At 35.7% G+C, this 25957-nt stretch overlaps 1 protein-coding gene across 1 annotated transcript in view; it reads right to left on the reverse strand.

The window, feature by feature from the left end:
- Positions 1–25957, reverse strand: part of Dys (Dystrophin) — a 923162-nt gene that overhangs the window by 486282 nt on the left and 410923 nt on the right. Inside the window, exons 34-36 of the mRNA XM_090409612.1 lie at positions 24529–24711; positions 4610–4762; positions 315–473 (exon numbers count right to left, since the gene is read on the reverse strand). Of these exons, the coding sequence (XP_090265738.1) occupies positions 315–473; positions 4610–4762; positions 24529–24711 (495 nt within the window). The remainder of the gene's footprint in view (positions 1–314; positions 474–4609; positions 4763–24528; positions 24712–25957) is intronic.

A 25957-nucleotide genomic window follows, 5' to 3' on the forward strand; every position in this document is an offset into this window, starting at 1 on the left:
ACAAAGATTATGATATTTATAAACCTCTATTTGAAAAAATACATATGAAATGTAGTGGTACTTAAAATCTTTAAGAAAGAACAAAAGTTTAATTCAGAAACAATATCCAGATTCAAAACATTAATTGCCTTTTTAAAAAGTTATGTATATGATGAAAACTGATAAAAATAGTAATAAGAAAACATTCAGAATAAAGAAATACAAAATATTTTGGGATTAAGTAATGGACCTAATTATAGATGCTGTAATTAAAATCAGTTTAGAATATAACAGAAAAGAAATTAAATTCTTATACAAGTAAAATAGTGACTTGCCCGAATTTTTGAAGCTACAGCTTCCCACCTCTGATTTAAATGAATGAGTTCAGGTTCCACAATTTGCTGATATTTATTCCCTTTTCTCATTAAATCAAGAGCCAGATCTCTAAGACCCTCAACTTTATTGCTCATATCCCCCAATTCTATTTGTAACTTCTGTAATGGAAAAAAAAAATCACAATTATACATCTCAAAATATTTTATTTTAATAAACATTGCTTTAACTTATCAATCTTTGAAAGAAAAGAAAAAAAACAAAACAGAAATACTGATTGTAATAAAATAAAGAATGTTTATATTTTCCATAATGGACTGATCAGACAAAATTATGCACATCCTGATTTAGAATAGGAAAGTACTGAATTTATATTATGTTTAACACTACTTAACCTCACAACCACAAGAGGCAAGATATTTCACCAACATTCTCTGATTTGATTTTCTCTATCAACCAGATGTATCTCAAACATCATCTTGCACGTCCTGGTTCAAATTTATTTTAATCTTCTTGTCTTTGGATGTGTTTTCATTGTGCATCTTAGCTAGACGATCTTTTTTTGGAATCCATTTAATTAGTGTTATATCTGAAATCTCCAAAACTGGTATGTTCTCTAATTTTCTAATATTGCAATTGTATTTTAGAAAGTGAAAGTTATTCTATGGTAATTATGTTGTTAGATGCAAGCAGTTTTTGCTTTTCTTATTCTGGCTGTTATGGTTATTTATTTATTTATTTTATTTCCCCTGCTCCCACCATGTGAATCACCCATGACAGGCTGTAAACCTGTGCTCTATTAGCATTAATACTGTGGATAAGATAAGGACCAAGCATAGAGCTCCACTAACATTCAGACCTCCAGTAAGTAGAATTTGTTTTACACTGCTATGAATGTTAATTATGAGCAATAATTAGCTACATTCTTCAAACTGTTTGAGTTTGTGTGCAACTGTCATGCAGGAATATGTACTATTTCATGTACTGCTTCCCCCCCCCCCAATATGTATTTGTCTGGCATATGTCTATGTCGGATTTGGAAGACACAGATTATTTGCATAAAAAAGAATATGGAGAGTACTGCTATTTTGAAACTTAGTAATGCTGATTGCCAGCTTTACTAAGTGCACTGTATTTCATTAATATTGTGTATTTCTTGAATATTTATTCAAATAAAATACACATTGTTTGATTAACTATTTGTAAAATATATTTTATTGCCGTGTATTTGTATTGAGAAATATTGGTGATGTGAAAGTGGCACAGAATTGATGTAAATTATTTAGAGTGTATATGATTGACATTGTTGCTTATGTTATTGATATGGAGCAATTCCTGAAACTGAAAATAATTCTTTGTTTATTTTGTGGAGATTTTAGATGCAAGGCAGAAGAAAATATTCAGCAAAGTGCTGAATATTTTCATCTAAGGACTGGTTGAGCCTTCCTAATGAGGGATTAAGTACTATATCCTATGACTGTAGCCTGTGTGTGTTCATGGGGCCGGTTTGCCTGCTTGTAGGATGAAAACTCCCAGATAAACTGATGGAAAAAACACTGCTGTCCATGCCCAAGACCAGCTAACTTGGCTATGGCTGAGAAAGATCCTTAAGCTCTTCACATCGTCAAGATGAGAATCAAACCTAGGACACTCCTTCCCCAGACATATGGTTGCAAAGCACACAGCCACTAGGCCAGTGGTCGATATAACATTGTTAGGGGTCGATTCGGGCTCAGGGGTCAATAGAAAAATATAAGACATCATTGTACGGGTAATATTTAATTTGGTTAACTTGAATTATCTCCATCCTGAATGACAACGCAATTAAGAGTGAATCATGGGAACAGCGACATGAATAAGACCTGTAAGATGGAGCAAGGTCATGAAAATAGTTACGGAGGTCAATCAAGTAGGCCAAAATGACGTATTTACCAACAAACGTCTTTTTTGCTTATCCTATTATAATTACATAATAGTAAAATAGAGGGGGTCGATAAAAAGTCAAGAAACTCTTGAAGGGGTCGACAGTCAAAGAAGTTTGCCGACCCCTGCACTAGGCTAACCGCGCAGACTTTAAGGCATTATAAAATGGAATCACTATTCTTATCTCTATGGTCAAAGTCCTTCTTAGTATTGAAACAATGCTCTGGGTTACCTTCACCACTTTTGCAATATGTCCTTTAAACCTCAAATGTTTACTGACTTTCATCCCAAGATCCCTTGCATCCCCTCTATTTCCCCTAGTATAGATTTAGTTTAATCCTTTACCCAAGTGTAGGCAAACAAAGTTTGCGCCTGAAGTATCTTCCGGACTGAGGCAACTCGTAGTAAAGATGGACCAAGTTCTCATCACTCCTTGTCTCAGTATCTTCCATAATGCAACTGCTATACATTAAGGGAAGGGTCACTACCCAGACTGGTTTCGACCTTTATTGAGGTCTCGTCAGCGGGAGGCAAAGTGTAGGCAAACAAAGTTTGCGCCTGAAGTATCTTCAGGACTGAGGCAACTCGTAGTAAAGGTGGACCAAGTTCTCATCACTCCTTGTCTCAGTATCTCCCATAATGCAAAGCACTTCTCCTTGAAGATATGTATAACGCTATGCATTAAGGGAAGGGCCACTACCGAGACTGGTTTCGACCTTTATTGAGGTCTCGTCAGTGGGAGGCAGACCCAGAAGTGGTGATACTAAGGCAGAAGCAGTTACTGAAACAATATCATTGTTACAGTAATTTGCTGACATTATAACTACTGACTGTTACAAATAATATTATCCTCATCTGTCCAATTTTGTATACAACCTCTCATTACTTTCTCCAAAACTTAACAACTACAAGAAATACGAGATGGTCTATAGTTTGATGCCTGCATTTTACCACTCACTGGGCACTTTACCAGTAGGTTCAGAAGTGCATGAGGAGAATGTATTTGAAACACATTCTCCTCATGCACTTCCGAACCTTCCATCCTCTCCACCTTCCAGGAGGAAAGGCTCCATTAGGTCTATTAAACAACTCTACTAGGTCATCTGCATTGGTCGCTTGACTCCGTTTTCCATCTTGCAGTCATTTGTCCACAATCATTTCTCCTCCTACTGGCCATATAACAAAAGTCCTTAGGATTTTCCTTGAGAAGTAGTGCTAATTTCCTTTTTATTTCATTTTTGTCTTCCTTATACATTAGTCACCTTCCTGGCTTGATTCTTATATTCCTCATGCAACAGCTCACTACCTCTCTTCATACTTTTTCCATAAACTCTTTTTCATCTGGGCTTCCTGTTTGGTTTCATTAGTCATCCACTATTTCCATCCATGGAAATGCCTGCGTCTGAGGAGAATTTTTGTTTTATTTTAGTGTATCCTGTTACTATTTGGGACTACATGCTCAGCAATACTCAATAATACACCACAACAAACACCACAACACCACAACAATGCAAACAAGAATATCTCTTCAATGAAAGTTACGAAGCACTTGTTCAAATCTCAACTGGAATGATGGTTGAAGTCATCCAGACTTCAGGGCTATCATCTTATCATCCTGTAATGGCCAGCCTGGTTGGCCGAGTGGTTAGCGTATCTGATCTCCAACCAACAGGCTGTGGGTTCAAATCCAGGCGTGGGCATGGATGTTTGTGATTGTCTTTTAAGTCATCTGCACTAAGATGAATTTCATCATCTTGTATAAGACCACTATTCCACTTATTGGAGGCATGAAGTGGCTTGAAAAAGTTCCATGTTTGGTCTCTAGAGCAGAGTTTTCAGACTATGTAAAAATAAATTAAAAATTACAAAAAATATACATAAAATTTATAAAAATGAGGAAAAAATCCTTAGCCCACCAATGATATGAATGTACTAAAGGTTTACTAATAACCTTTTATGGGTGGAAACCGCATTAAAAAAAAAAGAAATCAAGCTACTCCTAGTTCTTTATTGTTCTTGTAATACTTTCTTTTTCTTTCGCTTAATAATATTACTCATATGACACCCAGCAGCAATCTGAACGTTAATTAATCTGGTACCATTTAAATGCGCATTACATTTAATAGATTTAACTACTGTACTAGAAATGCTATGCATAGCTAATGTATAGCTATCATGCAAAAGATGAATGTAAAGTGTGAAACTGAATTTCAAATACCATTGAAATTACATGGGCAGAAAGTTTAATATGGTCGATATATTTTAGTCATCATGGCTGGATGGCTGGTTAACATTAACTAAGCAATGTTCAAGCCTGTATCTTTGGATACTTGATACAAAATATTAGTGATTATTAAGTTATGAAAATGCTTACCCTGAATGTTTTCATTTCTGATTCAGGTAACTGATCATCAGAGGTGAGTTTTTCTGTCATGTTCACAAATTTTTCAGCAGAGTCTAACCAAGATTTTACACTATTAAGAGACATCAAGAACTCTTGTTTATCATTATCTCCTTTGGAAAGACCCTAAGAAGCAGAACAGATTTAAAAATTATTGCATTATATCATTTTTAAAACTAATTAACTGAAAAGTCTAACAACTGTGTCAACAATATAACATAATACACATGTATTATTTGTATTATCGTGTTATACGTGTATAACATAAAGTACAGACAATACTCTGATTTACAGATTTTTTTTTTCTATAATGTGTACTCAACTCACTGATATTACATCCATTTTATGGAGCACGTGTCTCATCATAATACTCAAGAATTTATACACTAAATAATTAAAACCTCAATTGGTTATTCTTATAAAAACAGTTTATGGAACCCAGCCTACCAAAGCTTGTAAACTTATAATATATTTCAGTGGAATAAAGATTAGATATAATCAGGAAACCTTCGTATATAGACCAAACATGGTAATTTTTTCAAACCCTCAATAAACAGGATGGTGATCGCTTCTGGAGAAGCAATCACCATCCTGTTTAGATCACCATTCTGTTTAGCCTCTAGAACAGGGCTTCTGGAGAAGCAGAGCTTCTCCAGAAGCCCTGTTCTAGAGACTAAACATGGAACTTTTTCAAGTCACTTGAGGCTTTCCACAAGTAGTCTCACACCATATAATAAAATTCACCTGTGATACACATAAAGATAATTTCAAATATCCATGCCTACAGTGGATTTGAATCGACTGTAACCGACTGGTTGAAGAGCAGAAGCACAACAAACTAGAACAGAGAAGTATGCAGTGATTTAGCAGTACAAAATGCTCAAAATAAATATCAGTTCCCAATCTAACAACCTGTTCACTTGTGGGAAAATGTTACAAACCCTGCATTATTTAAACTAATTGATTTTAATTTGATCATATAACAGTCAGTGAAGCCAAAACTTTACATTGGCAATCAAACCCAGCTTAAATTAAGATCATCATTCCAGATAAGCAACATTTATTTTATAAGGATACCTTCCAGGAAAAACATTTGTATTGATCACTATAGAAAACATGAATGCTCTGGCCTGGATGACATTATAAGGCTTACTGATGGCATGAGCAAAGAAACTATTTTTTAATAATTATATATGTCACTACATTGCTCCTTTTTGAGTAGTGCACAGGATTTGACAGATCTGTTTTCGGAGTACAAGATGGTATATTTGCATCTAATCATGTAAACTTCAGAAAATATTTAGACCACAGATGGAAAGTTTCAATAAATGAAAACTCCCACAATCTGGAACAGAGCATCATGCCTTTCTAAAGTGATCAAAAATATTTTAACTGTCTGAGGTGAGATCAAGAATTAAAAAACACACACAGCAATACTGATAAATTTCAGTATCATTAGAATAAACAAATAAAATTATTAAATATATTGCTCTATATGTAGGTTCTAAAATATATTCAAGGAGAAATATATTCTTTCATAAAATAAACATTTTCAATTATTTCAAGGAATAAATATTTTATATTATTTGTAGAATTTAATTTTCAATGTAAGGATTATTAAATTTGTGTTGAAAACAAGATTTTTACCTCTATTGTGAGGTAGATGAAAATGTCCACGGTCTTTCAGCATGCAAAAACACACAAAAATGCAAGTTATCTTCAAGTAAATTTTGAGTTTGAAATTGCATTGCAAGTTTTTTAACTAAACCATAATAATTATTAAATAACAAAACAAGCATAATGATTTACAAGCATCATGAATGAACTGTTTGATTCTAGAGTAATCCTTAAGAAAAACTAAAAGTATAGTAATCTACTGTGTATCCCATCCTTCAATTATCAGAACAGCAAGTTCGGATAATTGTAGGGTTGGATAATTGAAATACTATTATATGATGCTTTACAGAGAAGTCAGTTGACATGTAAGAGTTGGTTAATTGAGTCAATAAAATTATTATAAAATGTGAGAAAGCTACTCAAACATTTAGTAAATACTGCTGTTCATCGAAATGTACAGAGATTATCTATCAACTCATTTCTGTATAGCAGCTTTCACCATCTTTTCCAATATCTTCACTAATACTGTGGAGATATCAATAGGTTGATAGATACATCATTCTTTGCACCACTCTTGTGTAACATGATTATCATACATTTGTTCCGCTCCTGTAGAATCTTCCCTGGGGTGAGACTCAAGTTATACAATAGGTCAAGTGTGCAGCCCAATTCTGCTGAATGCTCCATTAGCATCTGTGCTGAAATCTCATCATTCCCTATAGCTGAATTCTTTTAGTTTATGCAACAAACTCTAGTGCCTCCTCCTCTTTACATCTGAGTCACGTTATTCAGTATAGATGAGCACAGAGCTTAACATCATTTACCCAGATTGATAGCTCTTAGCAAAGTGGGGGGGGGGGGTCATCAGCTGAACAATGTCTTCTGTATCTATTATCTGCATTCATTACAATTATTTTTTCACAATCATTCTTTCTTTTATTTGCAGCACATACTGATAGAATTCTTCTGGATTTAGTTGATTCCTTCATATTCAGACTTCGCTTCCTGCACAATATTGATGCAGGATAATCAGGTAAGTAAGGTATACGCAGAGCACAGTATAAACTGATTAGCATTATTCAATAATCTTACATAGGTACTTGACTCCCACTTTATCACTTAATTTTTTATCCTTTTTTTTATCTATGCTTTTCTAAATGCTTCTTGACTTTCTCCAATTTCTGTGTTGTCTGTCTAATAATTTGTTAATTTATTTTCCACATTCCCATCTGTATGAATACTAACATTTTTCTGTTCAGTAAGGCAAGCCTTCTTCCAGCTGACTTCAGATTAGCATTCATTTTTGAAGAAATTCTACAACCATCACTGATGAAGAATATTTCAATAATATGGTGATACACCATTTTACTACTTGTAAAATATATGACTTTCACACAGGATTTTATATGCCATCCCTAGGCAAGCACTATTTTGCCACCCATAAGTTCAATAAAATATATAAAATAATAAGAGTAATAATGATAATATATAAAAAAAAATGTTTCTATGGTTGAGATATAATTTTGCCAGTTTCTGCCTATAAACTTGCCACTTCTAGGCGCTGCCTTAGTGGCTTATGATGGCAATGTTTTGGTCTGATTTAACCTCAGTATCTTCCAAGGTGTAGCTCCCACTATGAGATATTAATAAAGATTGAAACCAGGTAGCAGTTCCACCCATAATGAATAGTAGTAATATGGACATCTGAAGGGAAGTATGTTGTGCATCATGAGATATAGAAGCAATCGATCTGAAGTCAATGGTGTCAATATATACAAATATCCTAGTTGTGAAAATACTTCACATGCAAACTTTCTTTGCTTATGCTTGGGTAAAGAATTAAAATGAGAAATAATTTATTGTCTAGTATAATTTACTTCATTTCTACTGATGCTTTCATTTTTATTGATGTTCTATTGTTCTTATATGTTTTTGGTACCATTTTAGCACATCAGTAAATATACTAAGAAATAAATCACATACAATCAAATACAATAAAAACATGAATTTCAGCAATAATATACTATCAAACATTAATTATTATTATTATTATCTGAGACCTCCAGGGAGTCAAGGACTCAAAGATTGAAACCAGGTACCAGTCCTTCCCATAATGAATAGTAAGATGCACATCCGAAGAAGGGAAGTATGTTGTGCATCATGAGATACAGAGGCAATTGATCTGAAGTCAATGCCGTTAATATATACAATTATTCTAAGAAAAAATGCAATAAAACCATCTGTTGTTCAAAGTATTAGATAAAAGTCTTCAATTAAATGAGCTGCTGAAAAAAAATTTCCAATTTTAGATCTTCTCTGTTCTTTAGCAACAAACTGTGTAAACCTCTTCAAGTGAATGAGGTTTCAGCACAATTAATCTCATAAAAACACTATATTTGTTTTGTGAAACACATTGTAAAATTCATAGTGTTCTATGAAATTCTTTGTGCTCATAAAACACTACAGATAAAACCGTATATGCATTTCATAAGATTCATTAATGGAAACTTTCTGAACTGAAAACCTATTTTGAAAAGAGATATCAATACCTGCATATAATATGCTTCCTAGTCTTAATTTGGATTTTGTATTGAATTATTTTATTGTATCTGAGAAATAATAAATTAATTTTGACTTCTGAAAGTCATGATTTTGCATGTGTAGTTTTTAATTTGATCCATCCAGGTTTCTCTCTGCATCTTGAAAAAAAAAATGTGCAGGCATCCTGAAAATTTAAGTTTTGTCTATTCCTGACTATGATTTGGAAATAAACAGATTTGACTTATCCAAATTATTGCATTTATTAAGGAAACTTATAGAGATACACTTAAAAATGAACATTATGAAAATAATCTAAGAACAACCTAGGCTTGTTCTTAGATTGTTCTTTCTCAACAGTTTACCAATCTGCATACAAAAAAAAAAAATGCAATTTGTTATAAAAAATAATTCCATTATTTTAAAAATATAATTGTTTATTATTATTGTTATTGTGCGAGGAGTTATGTTGCATGGTCAATGAAAACTCTCAACAACAGTAATAATTACTGTTATTCTTGGAGGTTAAAATACTACAGACACTGCAATAAAAACAGAACAAATGACCTAAATGACTCAGACTGATTTTTCCAAACTTTCACACACACTGAATATTAATCAACATCATGAAAACAAATCATAATAACATTAATACGAAAGTAAACTTCTTACTAATTCCTTCTAATAATTATGCCTTTTTTTTAATGTTGAAAAAAAAGCATGAAAAAAGAAAGTGAACCATTCCATTTCAGTGAACTTTACCAATGTGATAGTCAGTTAAATGAATACTTAAAACTTACAATCTGCTTGTGCATTTAGGAAGATATAATGCTATGCAGATGATAAATTACTGTGATGGATCACTATATAGAGTTCATAATTATCTACATGATAAGTTCATAGCAGCAAGCAACAGATATTATTCATATGAATATGTGGTAGCATGGTGCCAGTTTAAAGAGAGAGAGATGAGAGAGAACAGAAGATTCATAGGTCTTATATGTAAATTAAACTTAATGTAAAATTGAAATGTCATTCTGAAGTGTCTATTCTGAGTATCTAAGATTTACTGATCCTAACAGTAACAAACTTCTGCACTTCCTGTCTTCAAATTCCAAGAGAAATATTTTAAAGAGATGAAAGGATTAGCAATGGGCTCTTCCCTCCCCCCCCCCTTTGTTAACAAATCTGTTTATGAAGAGGTATGCTAATCTAAACACATCAAGGAAGTCAAGAACAAAAGAAAATACAAATCAGGACTGACAGCACATACAACTGAAACTGAATATTAAGTATTATGGCAACAAATAGATTACTATGTGGAGCAGTTTGCATCCAGACATGACCAGAAGACCAGACATGATCTGGTCTTCTGGTCATGACACCAGACATCATCATGTCTGGTCTTCTCTAATTCAACATAACATGCATGTAGTTACAAGTAGTATGCAGCAGATCACAAACCAACAAAAAACATCATAGCAAAGAGATGCTTTCCACTGTTATTCTTGTCAAATATTCTCATTATGTGTGTTACCTGTTCCTTTAATTTATTCACATATTTATCCTGATGATGGGAAATAAAAGAATTTTCATAAAACTAGTAGAGCAATCAATAAAAAAATACTTAAAAAAATTAGTATTATATCCCATTTGGTTTGTTCTTGTAGAGTAATACCAGAAAAAAAACATTTCTAGGAATTATCCACATAAATTTTTAATTGCATGTTTCTTAAGAAACCATTATTATTATTATTATTATTAAACACCTCATGGAGTCAAAGACTCATCTAGGAGGTCCTTTTATCTCACACACATCTAATCATACCATGTCTTAAACACATTCAAACTCCTTGCAGACGCCACACTCTCAGGCAAGGCATTCCAATCACTCACAACTCTGCACGAAAAAAACCTGCCTGTCACTCCCCTACTCACACCCTCTTTATACAGTTTCCAGGGATGACCTCTGGTTCTCCCCTGATCTCCCACTATTCTCTGTAGAACTTCTCCACCATTGATCCTATAACAACCCCTTACCAACTTGTAGGTCTCTATCATATCTCCCCTCTTCCTTCTCTCCACTAGACTCTGCAAATTACATCTTTTCAATCTTTCTTCATACTCGACATTCCAGAGGTCAGAAACTACCTTAGTCAGTCGCTTTGGACCCTTTCCAACATCTCTTCATCCTTCTGAAAACCAGGTGACCAAATCTGGGCACAATAGTCCATGTGTGGCCTAATCAAAGCCTTATACAATGGAACAAGAATCTCCCTACTTCTACACGTCAGTGTCCTCCGCATCATTCCCAGAAGTCTTTGTGTTGTCTTCACAATTTTGGCAATGTGTCTTCTAAATTTTAGATCCTTATCCACTATCACCCCCAGATCTCTTATTTCCTCTACTTCCAACAATATATTCTCACCAAGCATAAATTCTGCATCCCATCTTTGTTTTCCAAATTTTAAAACTTTACATTTTGCAACATTGAACTCACATCCCCATTTGCTTGCCCAATCACTCAATTTATTCAAGTCTTCTTGCAAGGCCACAACATCTTCACTACTCTTTATGGTTCGTCCCAACTTTGCATCATCTGCAAACAATTGAATATCTCCATCCAAATCTTCGCCAATATCATTAATATACAAGTTAAATAGTAATGGCCCTAAAACAGACCCCTGAGACACTCCACTAGTGACTTTCCTTTTCCTGGATATTGCACCCCCCATACACAACTTATTGATACCTATCAGATAGCCAGTCTCCAATCCAATGCATTAATCTAATATCCAACCCCATCTGCTCTAGTTTGACTGTCAACTTATCATGAGGTACTCTATCAAAAGCTTTTGCAAAATCCAAGTATATTACTGTGTATCCTTCTCCTCTGTCCAAGGAAGCAGTCACTTTATTGTAATAAATAAGTAGATTACTAAAACATGACCTACCTTTTGCAAATCCATGCTGTCCATCAAAGATTATACCTTTGTTGTCAACCCAACTCTGGATCCTAGTTCTCACAAGCTTCTCCAACAACTTAACCACAACACCTGACACACAGATAGGCCTATAGTTTGATGCTTGAGTTCGATCACCTCCTTTATGAAGTGGCACAATCTTGCCCTCCTTCCACTCTTTAGGAACTTGACCAAGTGCAAGACTCGTATTAAAAAAATATGTCAAGGCAGGTGTCAACTCTCTGGCACATTCCTTCAGAATACGCGGTGATATATTATCAAGTCCCACAGCCTTATTTACATCTATTTTACTCAACTCCCCAAACACCTCTTGCTCACTTACAGTCAGTCTCTCCTCCCCATCATCAACTGCTCTTAATCTCTCCATGAAGTCACATTCACAAGATTGAAAGATCTTTATGAACTGCTCATTAAGTATCTCCACCACACATTCTGCAACAGCTGTCTTTATACCATTTCCTCCAATCAATGTCATCCTTCCATAATCATTCTTTCTTTTGCTGGCTACATATCGAAAGAATTCCCTAGGATTCTTTTTGGCTTCATTAGCTAACTGCTGTTCATACCTCTCTTTAGCTACTCTCACCAACCAAGTCACCCTCCTTGCCTGGTCTTTGTAGACCTCATGAAATTGGTTACTTCCACTTCTCTTATGCTGCCTCCACAATGCCCTTTTTCTCTGTATTGCATAATAATCTCTTTATTCATCCATCTCACACCTACCTTATTTAACCTTCTCACCCATGGTATACATTTGGACATTGCATCTACTAAATAGTTTTTGAAAATCCCCCAAGCTGCATTGATCTCTTTTCCAGCTAACTCCTCATTCCATGCTACACCTGCAAGCTGTCTCCTGAGCTCTTCATAATCATCCCCCCTTGTAGTTCCACATATACCCTTTTTTCACAGGGGTTCTTGCACTGCTGGCAACCACCCAGGTAATCACCTCATTGTCACTTTCACCAATTGGTGGATGATTTGACACCTCATTGATAATTACATCCTCCGATGAGATGACCAAATCCAAGATCCTTAATCCTCGTGTGTCCTCTGTTACATACTGTCTGAGGTAGTTATCCCTCAAAAACTCAAGAAACTCGCTTTCTTTACTTCCAGTTGCTATCTCTTCATTCCAGTCTATATTGCCATAATTAAAATCACTCATAATGATCACCCTTTTCTTATTTGCTTGGCTTATTTGACTATACATTTCACTATCACCACCATCCACATTACCAGGTCTATAACAACATCCCACCAAGTATTTGATTCTATTCACCTCTATCTCCCACCATACTGCCTCAAAACCACTGGCCCTATTTCCCTCTTGCATCTCTACCTTGTATGGACATAACTCTTTCTCTATCATCAATAGCACTCCCCCTCCCTTTTTACCCCTCCTATCCTCACGAAACACATCATACCTTTCCATCTCTATTCCTGTCAGGATGTTGTCCTCATCTAACCATGTCTCACTTATTCCGACAATCTCTGGGTGCACAGACGCAATTAGTGCAACCATTTCATCCGCCTTGTTTCTTATACTTCTAGCATTGGTATACAAACACAACAACTCATTTCTGGATCTACAGCTAGTTCCACTGATATCACTCACTTGATGTGATCTCTCCATGCTAGACTGGGGCCATTTCCCTTTCTGCTTCTTCATTTTAGAACCCTTTGCAATTCCATCTGTTTCCTCTTGATCCCTGGTCATCCCAGTACTTTCCTGCCTACACATGCTCTCACCTCTTCTTGGAGCATCCACCTTTCTCACGCTGTGTACCCATGTCCACCCTGAGCCTCCTGTTTCCCTGCTCCTCTTGCACAGTCATTCTCTCATTTTCTATACTCATACCACTCACTTCCCCATTCATTTCCACTTCTCCAATCTCTCCTATCTTACTCTCCTGCTCTTCCACATCACTCACCTCTCGATCTGATTCATTCTCTCTATTCACTTCTCTACTTTCCAGCAGCAGTCTCTCCAAGCAACTCACACCATAACCACTCAAATGCAGCCCATCGCTCCCATACAGCTCACTTCGTCCCTTAAACTCATTCCACACATTAACAAACTGTACTCCCATCTCCTCACACATTTCAGCCAGAATATGATTCATAATCCTTGCTCTCCGCCTCATTTCACCACAATCATACCTAGGCAACACACTGACCACTCTTCCTGTCACACTATTCTCCTGACATTCATTTTGACATGCTCTTTGTTCTCTCTCAAATCATTTGTACCAATTAATACAATTAGCTCTTTTGCTCGCTCCTGCCTCATATTCAATGCCCCAATTACTCTACTCATTTTACTGCCTGGAAAACATACCTTGTGCATTTTATCCTCTAGCACACCTTTAATAATGGAGTCGCTATACAATGCCACTTGCTCATCTTTTGTTAACTCTTTCATGCCATCATGATTTATTTTAATAGTTTTGACCTGAATTCTCTTAATTTCATTCCGCATCCATTTCATTTCTTGCTTCATCCAATCCAATTCACCTTCCAAATCTCACGACACATTCTCTCTATCATTAAATCTTTCTAACTTTCTAACTCTCGACCCCTCTTCTCACTTTCCCTCTCATTGATCCTTCTTTGTTTCCATACTTTTGGTCCAACTTTCACTATCATTCTTCTCACTTTCACTCTCATTTATCTTTCTTTGTTTCCGTACTTTCGGACTAACATGCGTCCAACTTTCGCTATCATTCTTCTCACTTTTACTGTCATTCATCTTTCTTTGGTTCAGTACTTTCGTTCCAACATGCGTCCAACTTTTGCCATCATTCATTCTTTTTTTGCTATCATTTATTCTTTCGATTTTTTTTACTTGCGATTTCTGCATCACGCCATTTCTACTTTCATTCGTTCTCTCAATTTCGTTTCTTTCCACCTCACTTTCGTCCCTTTTAACATCCGTTACGGTTGTCAAATCGCTCTTTTTCTTTTTTCCTGATTTTTTAACATTTTTTCGCCTCTCTTTCTCACCATCCTTCTCTTTCAAATGTGCACTCGCGACACAATCGGTGCTAGCACTTTCTGTCATCAATTTCATATTCACATTCATCAGTTCCTTGTTCAGGTCACACTTCGCACACACACCCTTCTTCCATCCGCACTAAACATCCACAAATCATTTATGTAATCAAAGGAATACATATAACAGACCTCACACTTACCAAAACGACTTTAAATCTAAATTAAAATCATGGAATGACAATGCTACCGCCATTTTTTTTTTTTTTCTCTGCAGGTTACTAGGTCTAATAATAACGATTTCGTAATTTAGTTTAGGCAAGAAAAAACCCACACACTAATAATATCGGTAGCATACAATGTTTACAGCCGCTCTTACTTAAACAATTACGCATATATACTTAATTATTCCTAGTAAAACTTATCTGAATCAGGAGTTCTTCAAATCACGTCTGCAGCGCTTGGCCCACTAGCGCCCACCCCCCCATTATAAGCCACATATCATTAAATATTAGGTTAGCATCATCATCATTTTGCAGGTAATTAATATAACAACTGAGGTTATGGCGGAGATAAGAATATAGCAGAGGAAGCATTATATTCAATGACATATTTGGATTTTGGCAGCCTTCTGATTTCTTTCCCTGTAGTCAGCACAAATAAGAAGTTGACAATAGAAGTCACCAACTACAAAATCTTATTCTTATAACCTTACCTACCATTCATTTACAAGTAACATAAGCTATTCAAATCTGTGTCAACACATTTACTGAAAATAATAATTGCAACAACTCTATTAAATTCACATCCAGCAAACAATTCTGCAGCGTCTTTCACAACAGTCTGCAACATTTCAGTCTAAGGATAAAAAAACAAAACATCTATAAAAGTGTGCATGTGTGTGTGTGTGAGTGAAAGAACAGTCCCATAACTGATACATTACAATAAGAACTGGGAATGAAGACTTATATCATTCAATGTCTTTTAAATATGAAAACTATATTTCTTCCTTATAATACAAGTGTACAGCAATCATTAACAAAGATTTAAAAATGCTCAGTCCTGCTAGAAGGACTTTTTCTAGAGTTTTCTTCAGCAGAAACCAGAGCTAGTCAGGTGAACAAGAATTTTTCTCCAGAAGAAACTTGAATTTTTAATTCTAAAACTCATCAAAATCAACAGAGAACAAATGCAATTGCATACAAATAAATGCTACTTAGAATACAGAGACAACAGATGTTTCATTTCAATACAATACAATCATCATCATCATCAAATTCCTGCCATGTACCCTCAAGGGGTGTACAGGATACTACATGAAAAAAATTACATCATTATTAATTTCCTATCTACAATTTTACTCCAAATCAGCCTGTTACTTGTCAAGACTACAACATTATCAGATCTTATATTTCTTTCGTCTAAGGCACTTTGTACCATATCAATCCACCTATATCTTGGTCTTCCTCTGGGTCGTTTTGCTGCCAACCTGGCAGAGAACACTTGTTTTGTTAATCTTTCCTCGCCCATTCTGTTTAAGTGACCATACCACCTGAGATTAGCTCTGCTAACACATTCCTGGATGCTGACAATGTCAAGTTCTTTCCTAATATCCTCATTTTTAATATAATATTGCCATTCATGCCATCTGTTCACGCCTATAATCTTTCTCAGGACTCACATATCTGCGGTCTCTAGTCTATGGTAAATGTTTTACTTCTGACCCAGCTCTCAGATCCATTAGTTAAAATTGGTTTGAACACTGTCTTGTATACAGCTAATTTAGTGTTCTGACAAATTTCTCTCTTATTCCATACGAATTTATTCAATTGACTTCCCACCATACCAGCTTTGCTGATTTTGTTGTCTATTTCTATATTTAATTTACCATCTTCAGTAAAAATCGTGCCTAAATAGCTGATATGTTTAACTTGTTCCACAGGTTCTCCATTCACAACGCAGTTGACATTTTCGATGATTCTGCCTATTTTCATTGTCTTTGTCTTTTTATTGCTGACCTTCATACCATATCTATTACAACAGCTATTCAATTTAGTCAGAGAATCTTGCAGACTTCTAGCAGATTTATTTAGAAGTATAACATCTTCTGCATAAAGCAAAGAGCTGACATTAACATATCCAATTTTGATATTATGTTTAATACTACTTTACTTCATAATGTGATCCATATAGATAATGAATAACAGAAGGGATAATGTACATCCTTGTCTCACACAGATTTAACATTAAACCATCTTCCTGTACTTCCTTCAATTCTAACTGCTGACTTACAACTCAAATAAAGACTAAGTATTGCTTGATATAATGCCCCATTGACACCATATAACAGCAGCGTATTGAATAGCTTCTCTCTTGGCACCTTGTCATATGCCTTTTCCAAATCGACAAAACTTAAATACAGATCTTTGTTATATTCCCATGCTTCTCGACTATTTCTCGTAAAGTGAAAATATGATCCTGACAGCCTCTATTTGGCCTGAATCCAGCTTGTTCCTCAACAAGCTTTTCTTCCACAATTCTTCTCAACCGTTTCTCAAGTATACTTGCATAGATCTTGCCAGGGACACTCAGTAGAGAAATACCTCTATAATTCTCACATGCAGTTTTATTTCCCTTTTTATATATGTGTACTATGAGAGCTCAACTCCAATCATCGGGAATTCATCCCTCTGTCCAGGCTTTCTGAACTATGCAGTGCAGCCACTGTAAGACTCTTTTACCTCCATATTTCAGCATTTCTGGTCGAATATCATCTACTCCTGCTGCCTTTCCACATTTCAAGCCTTTGATGGCTTTTTCTACTTTAAGTATGGATATGTATTCCTGACTGCATGCCTGGTGAGTGTTTTTTTACCACTGTGCTGTCATCACTACTTGTTTCATTTAGCAGTTTTTCAAAGTAATTACTCCATACTTCAAGGATATCTTTTTCTACCATTTTCATGTCACCTTTATCATCTCTAACTCCTTTTACAGCACTCTTTCCTCCATTCCTAAGCTTCTTCAACAACCTCCAGAATATTTTGCCACCTTCTTGATATTATTTTCTATATTCTTACCAAAGTCTTCCCATGACTTTTGTTCAGCTAGTTTTACACAGTGTTTAGCATTCATGCATTTGTCTCTGTATTCTCTAAGAGCACAAGCTGACTTATTTGCCAGGAACTTTTGATATGCTTTCTTCTTTTCCTTCACTGCCTCTTTAATTTCATGTGTCCACCATGGAGTTCTGATTTTTTTATCCTTACAGACAACCTCACCACATGCCTCTCTGGCAGAATCAATGTTTTCTTCAGAGTTTGCCACTGAATCTCCAAGGTTTGATTCCTGTTCTCAAATTCTTTCATTTTTTTTCCAATAATCTTTGTGTATTTTAGTCTACAGTTCACATCTAAGAGCTGCTCAACTTTTATTCGCTTTAAAACTTTCTTACATGTTATTCTTTTGAATATGAAATTCAATTTTATCCTACTCAAGACTAAATAGTGATCACTTCCAATTTCAAATCCTCTGTACACTCTGGCACCAGGGAGAAAACATCACTATCAACAATAACATAGTCAATGAGACTTTTCTTATTCCTAGCCTCTTCTCTCCATGTGAATTTGTGCACATTTTTATGTTGGAACATGGTGTTAGTAATAACCAGTCCATGTTCTGAGCAGAAACCTAACAGATATTTGCCATTATTATTAGCTTTGCGCTTTTCTCCAAATTTTTCCAAAATATTTTTGTATGTCTCACAATCATTTCCTACTCTGCTATTTAGATCCCCAACAAGGACCAACTTTTCATTTTTCATTTTGTCAGTTGCTTTTTCTAATGCCTCAAAAAATTCCTCCACTTCTACCTTAGTAGAACCTTCTGTGGGACCATAGGCACAAATAAGTCTCATTGTCCAGTTCCCCATGCTCATATTTGCCCACATTACTCTACTTGAGACGGACTGCCATTCATGAAGATTAGCCTCGTATTTTGTGTTGAATACTATGGCTACTCCTTCTTTTCCTTGATTGTCATTGCCTGAATATAACATTTTGTATTTATTGCTCAGAAAGATCTCACCAGTTTTGGTCTTTTTTGTTTCAGTCACCCCTGTTATGTCGATCTGGTACTTATCTAATTCCTCAGCTAGCTCCATTTCTTTGCCATTCAGGCTTCTTATGATGATAGTACCGATCTTTAACTCTGGTGATGTTGACTGGGGTTTGTTTTCAGGTTTGTTCCAGTAGCTGACGTTTCGCTGTTAGCCCTGGTTCCCTGCGAAAACAACGGGGGCCTTGTTTAACAGGGCGACGCCCCAGCCAGCATGAAATTTTGTCATGTTGTACCATCATTTTTTATTTTGGTTTAACCAATAAGAATACAATTTGGTCGGCTAAATCCCAAATTGCCAGTCCATCCTCGTTCATTCAGTATCCAAGTAGATACCCAACAGGGTGCACCACGAGAAGGTGAGAATTGGACGTTAGGTCAGAAGCCCTGGTCGGTTCTCCGCATTCCTTTAAAGGCTATGTGGAGGTCTCCTCTCAGTTATACAGCTTTGACCCCTAAGCACCTACAAATACATACATAACATCATCACAGACAACCACAACCTTCAAACATATTAGAAAACTAGCATTCTTTATATGTTCCTCAAATATTAATTACTCTCTCTCTCTCTCTCACACACACACACACACACACACACACACACACACACACACACAGATATTACAAAATACAAAATTCCATGTAGGTGCACACTGTCCTGCTAATGACCATTACAATGCTCTTCACTGTCCAAAGAACTCTTCATAAAAAGTCTAGCGGATCATGGGCTGGAATGCCTTCACTAGGTAAAGTAGCAGAAGGCATAAAAATAGTAATATACAGATACAGTACAAAAATGCACCTAATTCGACGCATATGGTTGCCTTCGAATTAGGTTTTTGTTTTTGGAAATGCTATAGCATTTCCAAAAAATCGGAAATGCTATAGCTTCACTCAAGTAGTACTCAACTAGCCAATACAGAAAAACACCTAGATGATGGACCATTTGGGAAACTGATCAAATTTCCTAAACACTTAGAAGACATAATGTAATAATTATAAATAGCACAATGTATTATTATTATCATCATCATGGGCTATTCCAAGGAGAACTTAGACTCATCGAGGGAGGCCCTAAACATCATGTCAGGAACTATCCAACATTTGTGCACTATCAGCCATACTTTGCTTTGAATTCATTCACAGTCGTGGCACCCACAACAGACTCTGACAACCTATCCAACTCATTTACCACTCTCCAAGCAAAAAAAAAGTAGTTCTAACACTCTTGCCAACTAAACTGTATTTTAAATTATTATTATTATTATCTCAATAACCTATGGAGTTAAAGACTCATCTAGTAGGTCCTTTTGTCATGCACACAGCTCATCATACTGCACCTCAAACAAATTCTCTGCAGACATCACAATCTCCGGTAAGGCATTCCAATCATTCACAACTCTGCATGCAAAAAACCTGCTTCTCACTACTCTGCTCACACTCTCCTTATACAGCTTCCAGGGATGACCTCTGTTTCTCCCTTGATCACCCACCATTTTCTGTAAAACCTCTCCAATAACAACCTTAATAACAACCTCTCCAATAACCCCTTACTAACTTGTAGGTCTCTATCATATCACCCCTCTTCATCCTATCCAACAGACTCTGTAAATTGAATATAGGAAAGGTTGAGAAGATACCAATTGCATCTTCTCAACCATCCCTTATATTCGACATTCCAAAGATTAGAAACTACCTCTGTCAGTCGCCTCTGGATCGTTTCTAACATCTCTTCGTCCTTTTGAAAACCAGATGACCAAATCTGTGCTCGGTATTCCATGTGCGGCCTAATCAAAGCTCTATACAATGGAACAAGAATCTCCTTACTTCTATAAGTCAGTGTCCTCTGCATCATTCCCAGAATTTGTTGTGTTGTCCTCACAATTTTGGCAATATGTCCTCTAAATTTTAGATCTTTTTCCACCATCACCCAATGAAAAATGATGTAAATGGCAGGAAAACGTAATTTCCGCCACTTCCAACAATATGTCCACACCAAGTGTAAATTCTACATCCCATCTTTGTTTCCCAGTTTTTAAAAAGCTTACATTTTGCAGCATTGAATTGGTATTCCCACTCCTGCGCCCAATCTATTCACGTCTTCGTGTAAGGCCAGAACACGAATCTCTACTCTACTCCTTATGGTTTGTCGCAACTTTGCATTATCTGCAAAGAACTGAATATCCTCAATCAAATCTTTCCCAATATCATTAACATGCAAGTTAAACTGCAACTGCATTAAATCAGACCCCTGAGACACACCATTAGTGACTTTCCTCTTCTGGGATATTGCTCCCCCGATACACAACTTGCTGATACTATCAGATAGCATCTCCAATCCAATGCACTAGTATAATATCCAACCCTATCTGCTCTAGTTTAACTATCAACTTATCATGTGGTAATCTATCAAAAGCCTTTGCAAAATCTACGTATACTACTGTGTATCCCTCTCCTCTGTCCAAGGAAGCTGCCACCTTATTGTAATAAGTAAGTAGATTACTAAAATACGACCTCCCTTTAGCAAATCCATGCTGTCCATCAAAGATAATACCGTTGTTGTCAACAATTCTGGATTCTAGTTCTCACTAGTTTCTCCAACAACTTAATCGCAACACCTGACACACAAGATAGGCCTATAGTTTGATGCTTGAGTTCTATCACCTCCCTTATGAAGGGGCACAATCTTGCTCTCCTTCCACTCCTTTAGAACTTGACTCAGTGCAAAACTCATATTAAAAAAATATGTCAAGGCAAATGTCAACTCCCTGGCACATTTCTTCAGAATATGTGGTGATATATTTTCAAGTCCAACAGCCTTATTAACATCAAGTTTGCTCAATTCCCCATACACCTCTTGTTCACTTACAGCCAGTCTCTCCTCTCCATCATCAACTGCTCTCTCCATGATGATTCACAAGAATGAAAGACCTTTATGAACTGCTTATTAAGTATCTCTACTATATTTTCTGCAGCATTGTCCTTATACCATTTTCTGCAATCAATGTCATCTTTCCATAATCATTCTTTTTTTTGCTGGCTACATATTGAAAGAACTCCCTAGGATTCTTTCTGGCTTCATTAGCTAACTGCTGCTTATACTTCACTTTTGCTAACTTTACCAACCAAGTCACCCTCCTTGCCTGGTCTTTGTAATCCTCATGGAATCGGTTATTACCACTTCTCTTATGCTGCCTCCTTAATGCCTTGTTTCTCTGTATCACATGCTTAATCTCTTCATTCATCCCTTTCACACCTACCTTATTTAACCTTCTGACCCTTGGAATACACTTAGACATTGCATCTACTAGATAGTTCTTGAAATAGGGTCACTTGATCTCTGAAAACATCCATTTGGCTTGATGGAATATTAGATGTAATTAAACAGAGTCTATTAATCATAGCAGTGTCATATTCTATTCAATCAACATAGTTGTTTGTCATGACAATGAATATGAAAATGATAGCATTTATTATCCTTTCTTTTAATAAAAGAGTTAACTTGTGTTTGGGAGAACCTGGATTATAATATAGTACAAAACATATTAGGAATGTTGAATGAATTTTGTTCTCCAAAGTAATTTTCTAGTCTGTGCGGTTAGCCTAGTGGCTATGCACTTCGCAACCATATGCCTGGGGAAGGAGTGTCCTAGGTTCGATTCCCATCGGTGACGTGAGGAGCTGAAGGATCTTCCTCAGCCATAGTCAAGTTAGCCAGTCTTGGGCGTGGACAGCAGGGTTTTTTCCTCACTTTATTCTGGGGTTTTTCATCCCGCAAAGCAGGCAAACTGGCCTTGAGAACTTAACACTACAGGCCATAGGATATACCGGGGCATACGGCTGACCACCTTATTCTGTAAACGAATTGAGGTCTGATGATCAATGGACCCTCGACACCGCAAGGTAAAAGAGGGTATAAAGAAGATGAGATGAGATGAGAAGATGATGAAGTAATTTTCTAATGGAGAAAGTAGATAAAAAAAAGGTATAAGCATTTAAAGAGGCTTTAAAACATAGGCTCAATCTCAACAGAAATTTGGTTATCACAATCCAAGATAAACGTTCTGCTGCATTTGCAATACAGTTGTCAGCATTAGACATATTCACTTGTATTATTTTTATTATTACTTTTTTTTGGTAGTTCAGCTCATTATTGAACTACAGATGGTGAGGACCAGTCTTCTCTATGCAGCCTTCATCTATATCACTGCATGATACCCTAATCTTGCATTATTAAATCAATCCCATTAATCAATCTTTTACAATTGGATTGCAAGAAGGATGAAAACATTCTTCTTGAGAAAATCAAAAGATTGTCCTTGATGTCTAGAGCAAAATTTTCATGCCTTAAAGAAAAAAATCGAAGATATCACAACCAAACAAGCAAAACCATAACACTGGATAAAACTATATAAGAATGAGCTAATGCAAGCATGGGTCAAAGTGTGACATTCATATCACTCAGATGACAGGCTGAGCCTCTGTGGTACTAGGCAATATCAGTTGATGGAGTAAGTTCCTCATCCAGTGTAACCACTTTGCTTAATGGAGGCTTGAGGTAACCATGTTTAGACTGCAGAGTAAAGATCCAGTTTATTTTGTACCCCATTTCCTCAATATTAGTGGTGTTTTATGCAGGACAGTTTTTAAATGGTTAAAGAACTAACAGCTTCCTAATTTAGAAGGCTTCCACCTCCAATACCCTAACTACACATTTCATGATTCTTTTCACCACAAGGATAGCACTTGTGCTTCTTGTAAGATCTGAAATAACCTGCAAGAGAATGGCTAATTTAGAATATCCTGCTTTTGACTTTCTCTGACTCAAGGTTTCCTTGTCCCCATTTGGCAACATTAATTTGTTGCATTTACTGGTCTCCAAACACTGATAACCACTCATATCTTTTCACATTCATTTCCATGAAATTCAACCATCTGCAATCCAGCTATTCAAATAGTGAAATCATTCACCCAGGCAATCTCAACGTCCACAATTCCGACTTCCCTTTTCCAACACCACCAACCAAGCTGGACAAGAGGTAGAAGTCTTTGCTATAAGTAATGGCCTTCAGGTATATAATTTACTTTTGACCAAAGAAAAAAACATGCAACAATCATTTCTCATCCAGATTTTAATAATATGGGGATGCATCAGTCGGCTACCTGTATATGAAAAACATCATTTCTGCATTGTTTCAGCTTTCAGTATCTCCACAGATGTAGCTCTAAATGATGAGACTTTAATAAAGTCAAAACCAATCTGAGTAGTGATGTTTCCTATAATATATAGCAATATTCACATCTGAAAGGAAGTGTAATGGACATTATAGGATATTAAATCAGGTCCACTGACTCTATATGCAAGTGAAGATACTTCATGTACAAACTTTTGTTTGCTCATGCATGGGTAAACTATATATAAGTTCTTATCAAGTATAATTTACTTTCTAACCAAGCTAAAAAAAACTTCTTCACAAGAAAGTAAATTCATTATTGAAGTGTATATTATATAATGCTTGTTCTCATTTTTGTAAATATGTATGAAAGAAGCTAATGTTTCCAAGGAACTGCATTTCTTAACAATTCTTTATGCAATTAAAAAAAAAAAAAAAGAAAAGAAGTAAACAGAAATTTCAAACTAACCTCTGTTTCCAGAATATGATCTTTTAGCTTTTTTTCCATGCTCAGCCACTGATGTTTAAATTTTCCTACAGTTGTAGTGAGATCAGTTTGGGAACCATAAGGTGTCAAATTTGCAAGAGAATCACTCAATTCTTGTAATGATGATATAGTAGGTTGTTGTTTCTCTATCTCATGCAAAACTTTCTGAAAAAGCATACATATAATTTAAAGGATTGAAAAATACTACAAGATAAATAAAATAATGTTTACTTTATTAGTAATCATGCCAAGTTTTCAGCCAAATAACAATGCCATTATTAAAGTCAGAAATGTAATAAGAAAAAAAAAAGAAATAAATAAACGATATGGTCAATAAAAGGAAGCTAGCCTATCCTTGCACAAAAATATCACATCCATAGCCTCCTCTTTCTGCTTCCAAAAAAAAGTTCCTCTTTCACTGAAAAAGTGAAAGAGGAACTTTTACTTAGCTGCACAACTTCTAACACCTCTCACATCAAATCCACTTGAACTTGCAATACTGTTCTCACATTTGAGGGTGGTGTACAAATATCTCCCTAAGAATACTTGATGATTCTTCACTCTCACAAACTTTCTCCATCAATTCCTCACAGATGTTAAGTTTCTGCATTAATGTTTTATTACTGATATTTTCATGGGAATTACTCTGCCAAACTGGCCACCAGCATCCCTCCCTCTACTTTCCTCTATTCCTGTAAGAACACAAGCAGCTGCTAGTTAACATTCATAAAAAGTTAAGCTCCAAATTGAGTGTACAAACTTCTCATCCTTTTATTTCATTTGATCTACCTCTGTTCTTTGGAACAGTCTCTTCACTATGCCATGGTCCCTCATCACAAAATCAAATTCGAAGAAATTAATATAAATTTGAAAGATTCTTTCAGGAACTGGTATCTGCTCTGAAGAACTGACCTGATCCCGACTCTAAACAAATTTGGCTGCATGCAATTACCACATTTTTATGAGAGTCTCCTCCTCAGATCTTCAGCTCAGAGCCAAGAGTACCAACTCCATACCCACTAGTAGCTTCCTTTAGGACAGTAGACTGCTTCTTAAATCAGTCTTCCTTATCCATGTTGTGCTGACATGAACATATTATAAGAGTGTCTTGCTTTCTTAATGATGCTAATTTGACTTTGGCAAAATATTGGAATAAGCTAATTAGGTTTTTTTTTTTGTTATTATATCATATATATTGTAACTTGCTTCCTAAAAATATCAATAAGAAACAACAAAGCATGGAAACAGGTAAATCAGGAAGTAATAGAAATGAAGTAAGTGACATTGTTTATAAAAATAAAGATGTTATTTGGTATGGTGACTCTACAATAAAACATGCCAATGATGAACGAGTTAAAACTTCGAGTTTTCCTAGAGCAAAAATTAAGAATATAAAGGAAGCAATTCAAAA

This window comes from Typopeltis vanoorti, chromosome 19 (assembly GCF_054136105.1).
Source record: "Typopeltis vanoorti isolate ZY-2024b chromosome 19, IOZ_Tvanoo_1.0, whole genome shotgun sequence".
NCBI classification, from domain to species: domain Eukaryota; kingdom Metazoa; phylum Arthropoda; class Arachnida; order Uropygi; family Thelyphonidae; genus Typopeltis; species Typopeltis vanoorti.